This window comes from Schistocerca nitens, chromosome 3, assembly GCF_023898315.1.
Source record: "Schistocerca nitens isolate TAMUIC-IGC-003100 chromosome 3, iqSchNite1.1, whole genome shotgun sequence".
Lineage (NCBI taxonomy): Eukaryota > Metazoa > Arthropoda > Insecta > Orthoptera > Acrididae > Schistocerca > Schistocerca nitens.
The window spans coordinates 994,915,376-994,931,460 of record NC_064616.1 but is presented as its reverse complement, the minus strand read 5'-3'; the positions used below and the strand labels follow the sequence as shown (position 1 = coordinate 994,931,460).

Here is a 16,085-nt window from a genome sequence, read left to right as displayed (position 1 = left end):
CCAATTTTGTTAACTCATCCATGATTAATAACATAACACTTACTTACTTTAGCTGTCAAAAACATCAGATGTGATGAAAGGCTGTGTACATTAAATAACTGAATTTTGTAAAGCCTAAAATTTCCCTCTTCATTCATGTTTCCCAGTTAACCTTAAGTGTAGTTACCCTCAGTTTATGCTACTGGTCACTTTATTCTCAGGTGGAAACACTTCTCAATCAGCTGAAAACTGTGGGGTTTTCATACTGCGTGAGAAGTAGTCGTTTTAAAGAGCCTTCTTCAGATGTTATGAAAAGTAAGTGAACTGCTGCATTAATTACTTTCTGTGGTTTACCATTTTAGTTCATATATGTATACTTGAAGAAAGAACTTAGTTTGCTGGAATTAGGGATAGTATATATAGGCTACTTTAAATGGACATTTCTTTCTAAGCTGCACTAACAATTGATGGAATTGACTGTTTTTGTTATTGTTAATAGTTGTTGTGATATGCAAGGCAGAATTGTATTAATTATTTTCCTCTGTGTTGACTTGTTTGTCATTTATCCATTTTCACAGCCATACACTCAGTAATTTTTACACACTTGCATTTGATAATAGGCTGATTAAAATTATTAGTTGGTTGACAATTCCTGTCGGAGCTGGTTTCCTCCAGAGTGCTGAATGCGTCAGGTCCAAACTATCTCTGTTCGCCATTTCCTGACTGCCACAACAGCTGATCAATCCACTTCCATTTTCTTGTCTGACTTCCTTTCTTGATGTGTTTGAACACCATGCAATCATTTGCTGCCTTCAACAAGATTGGCCTTAAACAACATTTTCAGACAGTAGGCATAACTATGTATCCTTACAATATCTTTATGGTGCTAGAGCTAGCTTTCACATCGTAACATAATGTGAAAGGCTGATCTGGTTGAAGGTAGCACATGATCGTTGGGACCAAATAATCTTACATTAGTGTAATGTAGAGTGGTGGCACAGTGCAATGGATAAGAAACATTCCTGATCCATATAAACTTGTGGATTTGAGTCTTGACAGATTCTTTCATATTTTTTATACCAAAATTACTTCATTATTTTTATTTAGTTAATAGGTTTGGATGCAGTTTTATTTCTAACACTCTGCTGTGTCATTTTCGACATTGTATTTACTTTTTAATTCCTTATATTTCTTCTTCATATCATTATTTCATTTGAAATCAGCTTGTCACCTATAACCTGTAACTGAATACAAACCAGGACTGCTTATTAGTTGGTAATTTGGCGGTCCATGCAGCTTGTGTGAGGACAGTTTCAGGTGCCATAATTAATGAAAGGAAGAAATTAGTTTGCTTTTAGCATTGAAATACAATTTTTTTTGTCTTGAGTTTGCCTATAGAGAATAGCTTCAGCTAGTTTCCTGCCACATGCTTAGTGTTCGATATTTCACCATCAAGCCAGGCCAGGCAACAGCATTAGGTGTGAGGCTCTGCTGCGACTGCCCGTAGTCAGTGTATTAATTGTTGTGAACAAAGTATGATTAACAGTTCTTCTGTAGAATGCTGACAGCCATTTTCTAGGATATATTGCACATCATGTTATGGTTAGGTTATCAAATGAGTTTAAATTCTGGGCTATAAAATGTCGTATCTGCCACAGTTATGCCATTGGTCACTCCAAAACCAGTTGTCAGCAGAGCATGTCATATTCATGTTATTTCATAATGGCCACTTCCAACACTGCACAGAGTTACATGTATACGTCTCCCATCCTTTCGTAATCCCAACCTGTGCTCTGCCTCTACTGAGCTAAACCTACTTTTTTTAACATGAAAATTAAATTGAACAGCACTTGCTGAGTGACCTGCTCTGTTTGTTGCCTATAATACAGCAGCAGCCGGTGTGCTAACACTTTGTCAACAAGTGACAGATGCCAACTAACAAATAATTTTAATGAATCTATACTGCTGTGTTCATGGTGAATGGTTTCTATGGTTTTCGATAATTGTGGTGTTGATATGTAAAGCAGTAGTCAGCTCATTGAACCTATTGACAGGCATGTTTAGCTTTATTGTCTTCCTAGTTAAGTTTATTTTTTGTAATTCCACATTTATAGTAATTACATTTTTCTACATAAGTGTTCTTCACATCTCCTTTGTTTACAAAGAATATTAATTCCACATTTATTGCAACCACAATAAAACACTTCAGTTGCCCGAAATCAGTATGGTATCCTCATTGCACATGGCAGACAGTTCCATTTCTTTGCTAGATACAATAGGTGTGACATCCTGTAAAATTTTGCTCCAGTACTATGTAAAGTAGATAGACAATCTGCTTCCATCAGTTCAGAACTTTGACAATACCTGTCAAATGAATGAAATGTTTTCTCACATTGTATTTAGTTAATTAACAATAACATGTGTGAATTATTTAACAATAACAATGTTTTTCTGTCTGTGAGAAATATATTAACTGTTTCAGGTAAAACAAAGCATTTCTTCAAGCAAATGCAGGGACATGTCCCTATCCCCTTTTTTGGTTGTGCATTTGCAGTGGAGAGTGTGTGGTCGAGGCACTGTGTTTTGGGGCCAAAATACTATAAAAGTAAAGAGTCTAGTGTACCTGAGCACTTGGTAATATCATGCTGTGTTAAGATATACTTACTTTCCATAAAACAAGTTCGTTACAGGGAAAGTTTATTAAATAAATTTTATAGTAGTTCTTTACCCTCTTTAGGAAGACCATGTGACTCCTCGTAAGAGATTGAGGGTCATGGATACTAGAAAATCCAACTGCCCAGCAACTTTAAATATGAAGTGTTTAAGGGTGTATCCTGATTACAGTATGCACTCAGCAAATGAACACAGGGATACCAAGGCAAAAGTAAGTATCCAGTTTGGGTTCTGCTTGGAGAAAATTTTACATGATCAGTTGACGGTATACTTTAAAATCTGTTGTTTTTAATGCTCTTAATTAAATAATTGATACATTTTTGTCTTACAGGTTCTTGCAAGTCTACAGAAAGATTTGGCATTGCCATGCCCGCCTAAGAGCTATCTACGTTATTATTTGACTGCTTCCCCAGCAAGTGCACACACACATGCTACTGAAAGTGTTGAAGCAAGTGGGTACATACATCCTTCACTTGTAAAGGAAATCAAAAACTTGGTAGTCAGTGGCATGACATCTCTCAAAGTCATTAAGTTGGCTCTAGACAGATTTGTTGAAATCAGTTTCACTGGGACACACATACCAGGTCAAATGAATACTACCTTTTACCCCACAGAGAAAACTATTTACAGTCACATTTATCGGACCCTTTATGGTACAAATAAAGTATTGTTTGACGAGACTAGACTGCAGAATCAGGTTGATGAGTGGCACAAAGACTCGAGCAATCACATGATTTATTATAGACATTGTACGGGAGCCAATGGAGAAGTGAAACCATTACTTTTTTGCTATCAGAGCATTTGGCAGAGAGATCTTTTGAAGAAGTATGGGGGTAGTTGTTTGTTAGATGCAACATACAAAACATCATCATATGATATTCCTTTATTTTTTATAGCTGTGAAGAGTAATGTGGACTATTTGGTTGTTGGTTTTTTTTTCATTCAGATTGAAAATGCAAGATCCATTCATGAAGCACTAGACATTTTCAAGGACTGGAACAAGGATTGGAATCCCCTCTATTGGGTTACCGATTTCTCGGAGTCAGAGATAAATGCAATTGAGCAAGCATTCCCTCAGACGAAAGTTTACTTGTGCCTTTTCCATTGAAAACAGGCATGGGGAAGATGGTTGAAAAAAAAGGATAATCTACGTGTACCAAAAGACATGAAGACATTTCTGGATATGTGGCAAGAAATTTCAGAATCACCAACAGAGAGAGAATTTAGAGATCGCGTAGAAGAGTTGCGAACGCATGAGGTTTCTTGGAGAAAAGAGCGTGCATGGCCATACTTTCAACAGCAATGGCTAACGGTATGCGAAAGATGGGTGAAAGCGTATGAGGACAAGGGCAGATTTGCAACTATTGACACTACAAATGGAGTTGAAGCAATGAACAAGGTTGTAAAACATTTTTTTTCTTTAAACACAATTCAGACAGGACTTTAACTGGGGTTACTAAGGTTATAATAAACCAGTTTCTTCCAAGCCTAATTAGAAAGTACTGTCTGCAGAATTCTGCCATCAAAGCTTATAACAAAGATGTTCCACTGTTTTTGCATAAAAAAACAAACAAGTTTGTGAAACATGTCATGCAGCGATATGCATCAGCAAAAGTTGAGTTAACTGCAAGATCAGTGAGTAGGAGATTGAATGGTTCATTTTGTGTGAAGAGTGCAAAGTCCAAAAACTGTAATTATGTTGTAAACTTTGATATACCAGATTGCACATGTGAAGATTTTCGGAGATATAAATACCCATGCAAGCATTTCTGTGCAATCTTTATTTTTTACCCAGAGTGGGGTTTTGATAAAATGCCAGAAAGTTATAAGACTAGTCCATTAATCTGTCTTGATGAAATGTATGGGGTGGGCTTTAGAAGTGGCTCTTCAGTAATTTCATATGAAGGCAGTAGTAGTGACGAAGCTGTTGAGGAGGCAGTTGAAGCAGCTGAGGAGGCTGTTGAGGTTGAGGAGGCTGTCGAGGCAGCAAATACAGATGGTGTTGTTCAAACCCAGAATATTCCTTTGCAGCAGTTTGAAGCAAGGGAGCTGTGTAAACAGATTTATAATCTCACATACAACTGCAGCAAGAGCGAAACATTACAAAAAGTACTTGAATCACTGAGCAACTGTGTGCAAGATTTGCAATTAGCAAATCCTGAAGTTGGTGGTCTCCCATTAGCAGTGCCATCAACTTCCAAACAATAGCGAAGAACGATGCCAAAAGCCTTACAAGATCTGTCTTAAACACATTATAACTTCCCATTTGAAGGGTAAGAAATGACTGTTTATTTGAATTTTAGATAGCTCTTTGTCTATGTAAAATACAAATAAGCTCCGTCATTTCTGATCCTCGAGATGGAATGCTATGAGCTCTTTATGTTGGTCTCTGCTTTTAAACTTTGTTGCACATTTGAATTTCGAAGTAGCAATAGATAAAATATTATAAAAAGGATAGTTGCTACATTTGTGTGTGTGTTTGTGAGTGAGCGAGTGTGCGCGCGCGCTTTTGAAAAGGCCCTTGTTGCCCGAAAGATAAGTCCGACAGTCTTTTTGTTGTGCCTTTCTGTGACTCAGCATCTTCACCATTTGGTGAGCAGCAACAACTATCCTTTTCATAATATTGTTACATTCCATCCTGGATTTTTCGTTGTTCATCAGAGAAAAGATTTTTCTGAGGAATTAAACTAGATGGTAGTGTAGAACTTGCAAACTTTTTAAAATATGAAGTAAAAGATTTTAACTTTAAATTAGGTTAATTCAAATATGGGACAATGTTGAGAATTGAAAAGGTGGAAAAAATAAATAAGATATATCTTAGTGGCATTGAGATGTCGTATGACTGATGGAGGAAAGATTTTGCATTTCTTTTTCCAAGTAAGAATGCACTTGCTTCAAAACATGTCTAGTGATTCACGTGAAACAGAGAAAAAGATAGACTGCCATGTTAATGAGCATGAGATTGCCCAGTATCACTCTGACAGAAGAGTATGGTGTTTCCTTGATATGGTATCTGGTCAGCAATGTCATTGGGACCAAATGAAGTAAGTATTGACTTTTTTTATTTGCTTTGGAAGCTTAATGTGTATCAGTTACCTACATATTGGATATCTACCACCCTGGTTCTAATGTTCTTAATAACTTTGCAGAGTTACTGCAGATACCACACAGAAGCAATTACTGTTACTGGAATACCAGTAATGTTTATTAAATTCAGTTGTAAAGTAGTTCTGGGCATTGCAGCTGGCGAGCAATGTCATTGGGCACCAAAAGAAGTGAGTACTAAATTTTGGAATTGTGCCTTGAAAACATGTGTATCAGTTGTCTTCATGTTGCATAACTCAATTACTTGTTGTTAATTTATTTGTTAGGTTCAGTTATGATGGATTTCTGGCCTTCAGTCCATGGGAAAATTCACACCAGATTGCATCAAGACTGTTATATTCCATGGATATCTTGGAAGATTGATAGTATTCCTGAAGGAAAACAATCCATATAGTATTTCACGTGTGTATCAAACTGCCATTTGTTGTGGCACATAAATGTTTGCAATTTGATTGTAATTTTCGAACATTTTCTCAACAATCCAAGAATTTCTTGTAATGAGAAGTAGACATTGTTGCTTGGGTAAAGGAAATACAAATCACGGTCAATATAACTACCTTATTAACTTTCCACAGAGAAATATTTTTCACTACTGCTACTTAAAAATTCAAATGTGTGACAAAGTTTGCTTACAGAACTTGGCATAAAGATCTCCCTTATTTGTATTTTTTAGGTAGCTCTTATTGTTTGATCCTTCAAATGGAATGCTATGACCTCCATGTGATCTATTCCTTAGTAGTTAATTATCCATTAAGGCACAAATATATGAACATTACAATGAGAGGGGTCTTTATGCCAGGCCCTGTAAAAGTAATGGCATCTTACTTAATATTATTGTTGGGAATTTGATGGCACAGCTGTGGGGAGACCACAAATTTCAGGGTTTGCTAACTGCAAATCTGGCACACAGTTGCTGAGTGATTCAAGTACTTTTCATAATGTTTCACTGTTGATACAGTTGTATGTGAGATGATAAACCTGCTTGAACACCACCTTCACTTCAAATTGCTGCAAAGAAATGGTTAAGGTATCAGTGTGATGCTCTATATGTGTTTCCTCAACTGTGTCCTCATTGCTACTGTCTTCATGTGAAATTACTGCAGACACACTTCTGAAACCAAACCTGTACATCTTGTGAAGACAGATTAATGGGCTATTCCTGCAGCTTTCTGGTATTTTATCAAAACCCCACTCTGGATAGAAAATAATGATTGCACAGAAATGCTTGCATGGGTATTTATATATCTCAAAATCTTCACATGCGCAGTTTGGTAGAGCAAAGCTTACAACATAATTAGTCTTTGAACATTGTACTCTCCATATAAAACATTGTCCAACTTCACATTCACTAATCTTGCAGTTAATTCAACTTTCCCTGGTGCGTATCACTGCATGACATGTTTCACAAACTTGCTTTTAAAAAAAAAAAAAAATGAAAAAACAGTGGAACATGTCTGTTATGATTTGATGGCAGAATTCTGCAGACAGTACTTTCTAATTAGGCTTGGAAGAAATTGATTTCTTATATCCCTAGTAGCCCCATTGAAGGTCCCATCTGTGTTCGATTTTAGGAAAAAAAATGTTTACAATCTTGTTCATGGCGTCAACTCCACTTGTAATGTCAATGGTATCAAAATTGCCCTTGTCCTCATAAGCTTCCACTCACTTTTCATGTATCAATAGCCACTGCTGTTAAACGTACAGTGATGCATATTCGTTTCTCTGAGAAGCCTCACTATCTCTTCTGTATGATCTGTAAATTCTCTGTTGGTGATTCTGAAATTTCTTGCCACATGCCCAGAAATCTCTTCATGTCATTTGGTATTTATTCAGCCATCTTCCTCAAACCTGTTTGACTGAAAAGGCACAAGTAAACTTTTGTCTGAGGATATGCTTGATCAGTTGCGTTTGTCTCAGACTATAAGAAATCAGTAACCCAGTAGGTGGGATTCCAATCCTTGAAAATGGCTAGTGCTTCATGAATGGATCTCGCATTTTCAACTTGAATGAAAAAGAAAACCAAATAACCCACATTACTCTTTACAGCTATAAAAAAATAAAGGCATATCATGTGTTGTTGTTTTGTATGTTGCATATAACAACTATCCCTGTACTTCTTCAAAAGATCTCTTTGCTAACAGCTCTGATAGAAAAAAGTGATGGTTTCACTCCTCCATTGGCACCCATACCAAGATTGTAATAAATCATGTGATTGCTTTATTCCTTGTGCCACTCGTCAGCATGATTCTGCAATCTAGTCTCGTCAAACAATGCTTTATTTGTACAATACAAGGTCCAATATGTGTGAATATAATTTTTTTCAGTGGGGTAAAATGTAGTATTCATTAGACCTGGTATGTGAGTCCCAGTGAAATTATCAATAAATGTATCTAGAGCCAAATTATTGGCTGTATGATGTCATTCCATCGTGCACCTGAATTTGTATTTCCTTTACAAGCTATTGTTAGCATGTGTGTGTGCGCTGATTTGCTGGAGAAGCAGAGAGATAGTGTTTCAGCTATCTTTGAGACAGTTAAAGGAGGTGCTTTAGAAATGAGTGTCCTGATTGATATGAAAAACAGTTTTCAAATTTTCTGTACAAACTATAAACAGTTCCTCAGTTGGTGATTGTGGAAGAGATTGCCATAGCCACAGTATTGATCTACTGTCAGGTGGTAAACCTAGGATTTCCTTCCAGTATGAGCCAAGTGAAGTAAAACTGTGGTTGGAGAAATGTTTTATATTCTTAAACTGAGTATTTGTAAGCCACTATGGTGGATTGCAGTTCATGTGTCAACACTTAAAAATGTTTAGTTCTTCACTGATGACACTTGATACAATTTCAATTTTTAAGGCTATTCTGTGTGAAGTTAAATTTTGAATTATCCATTTAAGCTTATTTTTTGCTGGGTGGCAGATGGATTTATGTTCATGTAATATTTTTAACATTGATTGTAGTAAGGTGTAATAATATGTAAATTCCCAATAAAATAGATTGATATTTAAATTTTTTGTTTCTGTATAATAATTCTGTAGCTTGGTGACCTGAGTTGTGTGTGTGTGTGTGTGTGTGTGTGTGTGTGTGTGTGTGTGTGTGTGTGTGTGTAAGATATTATCATTTCATGGGAAATGTGGCAATAACAGATCAGAAATTGTGTGCAGAATATACCTAATTATCAACACCTGTAAGCAGCTAAAGGTCTGGATTTCATTATAATTTCATTCTTAGAGAGCTGCAAGATCACCAATGGTATCTGTACAGATACCAGCTTCATATAAATTAGTAAGGTTTTTACTGACTATTATTCACCAAAGCCGACAAAACAGGCTGCATTCAGTAGTAGTACTACATAATGGTGATACTTCAGTACAACTTTGAACCCTTTAAGTGGTTTAGATCAGCAGGAGCAAAGTATATTCTTCAAGGTATGTTTCACAGGCAACTAAGAAACCTTTGCCTTGAATGTCATGTGATTTTGCACTCTGCTGCTAAGTTTTCCTTTTAGATTTATTAAATTTCTTAAATAGGCTTCTGTTACAAACACTAGCAATCCACATAGGTAACGTGTGACTGATATTCCTTATGTATCACAACCTTATTTCAGTTTCACTCTGTTGTTGCTGGTAACTGTTATGATGGAAGAGTTGATTTGTGCCACATTAAGGAAGATTAAGAAAAAAGTCATTTACAAACTCGTGAAAAGGAGGCAGGGTTCCCCAAAAGTATAAAGGTTGCCATAAGCAGTCACTTTTGTTGGATTAAGTTATTTCCATATCCTTTCTGGATATTTCAGCCAGCTGCATCCTATTGTAGAGATAGACTAACCAAGAACCTTAGTGTTATATGAACAGAGCAGAAAAAACTTTATTAAATACACAAAGGACTGGTAACTACCTTCATGTATGGACCACTTTCCAAAAAATACACTGTGTCAAGGCATTCAGATTGTACATATTCTTTCTGAGTATTTTTATTGTAGCAGGAAGAATGGGGATTGTTTAACTTACCTTTAACCTAAGGTACATTAGATTGTGTATAAAATTCATCAAAAGAGTAAATACGGGCTCTTACTTAAACTGTTTACTATAACAAGAGAAATTAGAGTACAATATTATAAGAGACAGATGAAGACTAGGTGGGAGATAGACTAAGAGAATAATTTCACATGGTGATGAAAGACCTACACCCAAACAAGGCACCTGGAGTAGACATTCCCTCACATTTGTGGAGATCCTTCAGACAGACAGCCAAGTCGAACTATTTCATGTGGTATGCAAGATAAGAGACAAGTGAAAAACCTTCACGTTTCAGAAGGAAGTAATAATTCCTATTCCAAGAAAACCAGGCACTGATAGTTGGAAATATTACAGAACTATCGGTGTGGCAAGTCATGGTTGTAGTTTGACACAAATTAAGTAAAGAATAGTGGACAAACTGGTAGGTGCCAACTGACCTCAGGAAACATTACTTTGGTATCTGGGAAAAAGTAGCAACACATGAGGCAGTATTGGTCCTACGAAAAATCTTACAAGAGGATATAGAGAAAGCTTTTGACACTGTTAGCTGGACTATACGCTAGGAAATTCTGAAGGTAGCAAGGATAAAATACAAAGACTAAAATTTGCACACTGATGTAACAGTATGTGTAAAGACATGAAAAGTGTGCAGTCCTTGGGAAGGGAGTGAGACCGGGAGTGAAGTATTGTAGAAGGTGAAACCACGACTTGCAGATGTATGTTTAAAGGGGTGTTGTTCCTGTTGCAGAGGAATTAATTTAGTGTACAATCCTTACTGTGATTTGTATTACCAATGTTTTGAGGGGAATGGAAATATTAAAGTAACGGTATACAAATTCAACAAAGGTTTTTAACTAATGAGTATCATCTTCAAGCTCTGATTCAACATGCATTTAAAATGCTTGGCTGTATATCATGGCACTGTCTGTAGCTCTTGCCAGTTCATTACACACAATTCGAAGATTCAACAGTGGAACGAAAGACCTGACATAAAAGTAGTGTTCATTGAGCGATTGGATATGACAATTGTTCTATCCTGACAATATTTTACATATAAATTATAGCCATAAGAGTTGATTATCAATTGAATTGGGTGTACACAGGTATGATCAACATAATAAACCCATAATAAATATCACTGGTATCTTTAAGTACTCATCTTAGCAACTGAAACGGCTACACATCTATGCTGATAACTGAAGCCATGTTTAACATCCTCAGATGTATTTTACTACATTACATTCAGTTCTCATTCTATAGACCCAAAAATGAGATGGGTTTCTTGGCTATGGAATATGCCAAAGTACAACATAAAAAACAAAGACCATCTGAATATAACACTTCCCTGATCACATGTCAGGATACTTTAAAGATATGTGAATACATAACAGATAAACTGGGACTGCCAACGTTTACAGAATTAATACACTCAGAATGAAACAGTTATGAACTTTTAACAAATTTATCATACACACAACACCTAATCTTAACTGTTGTAAAACCAAATCCAAGACATTTTTACTTAAGCTGGTCTAACAGTCCCTGTTAAGATATTCATTTATAGAGGAGCTGCCTGCCTAAAAATCTTTCAAACTCTGTTTAAACTGTGCTGTTTCTGAAACAAACTTTTTAATGGTAGCTGGCAGTTTATTGAAAATGTGTGTTCCCGTAAATTGGACTCCTCTTTGGACCAAGGTAAGCAATTTTAGGTCTTATTGTTCCTAGTATTTTACTATGTGCTGAGCTATTGTCTGGAAATAAACGTTATTTGCAACCAATTTATTTAAGGGATAAATATACTGAAGCATTGGTTAGAATACCCACTTCCTTGCTCAGATTTGTACATGATTATATGGAATTTACAACACAATTGAGTCTTATTACATGCTTCTGCAGTCTAAAAACTTTTGCTCGGTTTGACGAGGTACCTCAAAATATGAAAGCAAATGAAGTAAGCAAGTTTTTTTTCTATCTCCTACATCTGACATCATTCCCATTGCAAATACAAACTTGTTTAGGTGCTTCAGCAATTTTGTGGTACACACCCTTCCTAACTGAATTTATTACTGAGTTGTAACCCGAGAAATTTAACACTGTCAACTGCTTCTATCTGCATGTCTTCGTACATTATACACATCCTGGAAACAAATTTCTTACAGGTTCTTGTCTGCATATAGTGGGTCTTTCCAAAAGTTTAATGACAGTAAATTACTTCTAAACCATTTATTGTAAGTGAAAATTTGATTAGTAGCAATTTCTAAATCTGTACTTGACTTGCTATTTGTTACAATGTTTGTGTCATGTGCCAACAAAACAAACTTAGCATCTGGCAATTTAACAGATGAGGTCATTACTGTAGACAGGAATAAACAACAGATTCAATATGGAACCTTGAGGAGCACCACATGTAATTACTTCCCAATCAGACTAAGACTATTTGCTTACTCTGCATGTATTTGCAGTGACACCCTTGTTTCCTTTTAGTTAGGTCAAACTCTAACCATTTTGCAGCACTGCCAGTGACATCACAATATTCTAATTCTCTTGAGAGAAAGCTGTGATTCATAGTCAAGGGCTTTTGACAGGTCACAGAGAATGCCAGTAGCCTCTAACTTGTTTTCTTATGAATTATTCCCACTGTATGTGCAAATACCCTTCTCTATATCAGTAAGCATAAGGAACCCAAACTGTGACTTGGATGATATATTGTTTGCAGTCAGATGCTTAGACACAACCTTTTCAAATATTTTTGAAGACGGCAGCAAAAGTGAAAATGATCAATAATTTGATAGTATCTCTTTAACGCTCTTCTTGTACAGAGGCTTAACTTAGGCATATTTTAGCCAGCCTGGAAATGTTCCACTGATAAGAGATTGATTACACAAATAATTTGAGGTACAACTCAACTCACATGAATACACTTTGAAAAACTTCACTAGAATACTTTAAGGATTTTAAAATGGATGCTGCTACTTAGGGAGAAGTGAGTGTCATTTCCATTTTACTGAAGTTATTTGTAGGGAGTGGTCTCAGATGTTCAATTGCACTGTTAACTGAACCTGATAACTTGAAGCTGTCAGTAACAGATACACAGTACTGCACCTATTTAAGAAGTTTGCAACACTACATGCATTTGTTACCAATGTCTCATTTACTTTAATTTGAAGTGTTACTGGAATTTTCAAAATTCAAAACCTGTATGTATCACAGCATCAACAACAAGTTTAAATAACACATGGCTTTATCTCAATAGGAAGTCAGACTGCTACTTAATTTACAGATGGCAGCAGAAATTATTTTCTTTCAGTGTTATCTGTAAGGCAAACAGTAGCCTGTCTTCCTAATCACAGTTAATGTAACATAGCTGTTACTGTAGTCTCTTTAAATTTGGTCGTCTTGTCAGACTGTAGTGTATCAGATTATCTTATCATTATTTACAGGATACCAGATGCATTAGTAAAACAAATGTTTTCTGGAGACAATTTCTTAATCAAAACTGTGTAGCACAATAAATACCTTACATCTCTCAGTATTTGAACATCTGAATCAAATCTACAGTTACTCTGCATTATGTGGTGCAAAATGTAAATGTACTGTGATACTGGAGGGGTGCAGAACTAATTTTTATATGCTCTCACAGTAAGAATGGTTACAAGAATGCTTTATGGAAAGCTTCATAGCGTTCTGTTGTTTGTAAATTTTTAGTAAAATTTTCCAAAACTGAAGTCACAGCCACATGAGAAGAAAGTCCACACGACCTGGATTCATATACAAAATGAAATATTTCATTCAGCTATGAATTGTGCATAGTTAAATTGCCAGGAAAGTGGAAATAATGTGAAAGGTTTAAGACAACACTCTTTGTAACACAGCCTGTCATTCACTCTTCTTTCTTGCTGAGTGAGCTATGCACCCCATAGCAAACTGCCTTGTTTCTTATGCAGTCAAGTTATTTACCCATTCTCCTTAAATCATATATAGTTTTTGTGTGACACTGCATGGCACAACACACAAGTATTCTTACTAATTTAACTGTGGTATAATGAACACAGGAAGTAGTTTTTTTAAAGAATTTTATGTTGTCCTTGGAGGTTTCTTTCATGATCCTTTGAGGCCGCTTTTGCATGATCAAAATTCATTTGTATGATCATAGAAACTATTATTAATATAAAAGATTGGCTGTCCTATGTATAGCCAAACAACTACCCCTTAAATGTATAACAAAGCCTGCTTCTTCTGAAAAGTTGTTTTCACAATTAACTGAGAAGACGGCAAAAGGCATTAACTTCCTGTGAGGCATAATTTAGAAAACATATATATATTTTTTTAACACAAGTAACAGCTGTTGGTAAACCAATATTTCATTATAACTGCACTGGAATCTTACGTATCCCAGGAAACGAAAATTTATAGCCTTATCACGACACTATTCTTAACAGTTTGTTTTTTCCCCCAGTATGAGCTGCGTACTCGACAACAAATGCTATTTCTCGTAAGCAATGGCAATGTTTAGCTTCTCTCAACGGTTATACATGATGGTTTATGGAATGTGTAACGGAAATACTGCATTTATTATTTAGGTGTATAACATTTTATGCTACCTATTTGGTCCTCAACAGAATAAGCAGATCAATCACAGCATGTGATTTGAGACTTTCTCGGCGTATTCCATTCGTGAAATCTTCTCGGGTGATCAGCCGAGTAAAGGCGTCGTCTTCTCGCAACGTTTCGAAGGGTTTCGTACCCATCATCTTCAAGCCACTTCCGAGTGGTTTTGGACCATAATGATGTGTCTGTTAGGCTTCCCGCGCCATTCGACGGCCAACACCGCGGTTCCTGGTGTGTCCGCTGTGCCGTGCGTGTGATCATTGCTTGTACAGCCCTCTCGCAGTGTCCGGAGCAAGTATGGTGGGTCTGACACACCGGTGTCAATGTGTTCTCTTTTCCATTTCCAGGAGTGTATATGCAGAGATAACAACGTAATATGCACAATTGCACATCAAAGAACAACTAGTCAGCGACACTTGTCACTATTCCATTTTACGTGCGGTGATTTTGAGTAGATTGTATCTGTCACACAGCTAAAAGAGAGCGCTTACAATATATTAGAGTAAATTTCTAAATCAATCGATAAAATTTTTATTCCTGAGATCTGTTTTTTTATTGGTATCTATTGAGAATGTTCTTTGAAGGCGCTAGAAATTTCAGTTCCTTCTAAAGCGTCCATTAATGTAGCTTTCTCTATCCTACATTCCTCGATGCTCTGGTGTTATGATTATAGTTTCGTAGAGGAGCAAGAATCAAATGTGTGTGAAATCTTATGGGACTTAACTGCTAAGATCCTTAGTCCCTAAGCTTACACACTACTAAACCTAAATTATTCTAAGGACAAACACACACACCCATGCCCGAGGGAGGACTCGAATCTCCGCCGGGACCAGCCGCACAGTCCACGACTGCAGCGCCCTGGACCGCTCGGCTAACCCCGCGCGGCAATGTGCACTAATAATGAATATTTACAGTTTTCGCATATGTTAGTGTGATCTCCGAATCTGATGGAGAAACATCTACCTGTGCATCTTCATATTTTCCCGGCGCAATTATTGTTCCATTAAATTCCGGGCGTGCAGACGAATAAATTTCACTTCTTTTTCTGATATATCGGTTGTATACCGTCCAGCCATCTTCAGAGTGAGCCGAGGTGACTAACGCTTCAGCGCTTGCTCCGTCCTTTTAAACCTGCAGACCGCACCATTGCGCATGGGGTCACAGATACACAAGCCGCCAGAGACGTTGATCGGTGGCAAAGAGGTACAACATATGCACGAAATTAGGACTATGGCTGCACAGTTGATCCACATGGTGATGTCGATGTGTCACTGCGAGCTGCACCGTTGGGACATGTTTGTGAGTCTTCAAGCTTGAAGATGATGGGTACGAAACCCTTCGAAACGTTGCGAGAAGACGACGCCTTTACTCGGCTGATCACCCGAGAAGATTTAACGAATCACAGCATGGTCAAGAAACGGGTAAAATCCAATAAGCTGAGAATCCGTACGATTTATTTACTTCTACGTAATTTATAAATACATTTCCATTTCTCCGTTACAGTGTACGTGCGATAACAGCCACCTTTCTTTCACATTATGGTCACATATCAGCGGATCACACTCGTTTCGGGACGATTCAGCAGACACGTACCGACGTTTTAACATACACTCCAGTGTGGTCCGAAAACTTTCACGTAACTCGACTCGACCACGGATCTCGATACTCGACAAGTGTGCAGCGCGCTTGCTTATACGTCATTT

At 36.9% G+C, this 16,085-nt stretch overlaps 1 protein-coding gene and 1 long non-coding RNA gene across 2 annotated transcripts; both read left to right on the top strand.

Annotated features, from left to right (window-relative positions):
• The first annotated feature begins 132 nt into the window (after positions 1 to 132).
• On the top strand, positions 133 to 3,760 carry LOC126249518 (uncharacterized). The gene is made up of 4 exons (XM_049951171.1): positions 133 to 294; positions 2,462 to 2,613; positions 2,717 to 2,863; positions 2,984 to 3,760. The coding sequence occupies exons 1-4, from the start codon at positions 288 to 290 to the stop codon at positions 3,758 to 3,760; spliced, it is 1,083 nt and encodes a 360-aa protein (XP_049807128.1). The 5' UTR covers positions 133 to 287.
• A 1,810-nt stretch (positions 3,761 to 5,570) lies between these two features.
• On the top strand, positions 5,571 to 7,944 carry LOC126248018 (uncharacterized). The gene is made up of 3 exons (XR_007545399.1): positions 5,571 to 5,696; positions 5,802 to 5,927; positions 6,024 to 7,944. It is a non-coding gene; the product is annotated as an uncharacterized LOC126248018 (long non-coding RNA).
• The last annotated feature ends 8,141 nt before the right edge of the window (positions 7,945 to 16,085 follow it).

Excerpts from the sequence above, each read along its gene's own strand:
- LOC126249518 (XM_049951171.1), top strand. Across the intron at positions 2,614-2,716 it reads CTAGTGTACCTGAGCACTTG|GAAGACCATGTGACTCCTCG; the intron begins GTAATATCATGC and ends TACCCTCTTTAG. Across the intron at positions 2,864-2,983 it reads ACAGGGATACCAAGGCAAAA|GTTCTTGCAAGTCTACAGAA; the intron begins GTAAGTATCCAG and ends TTTGTCTTACAG.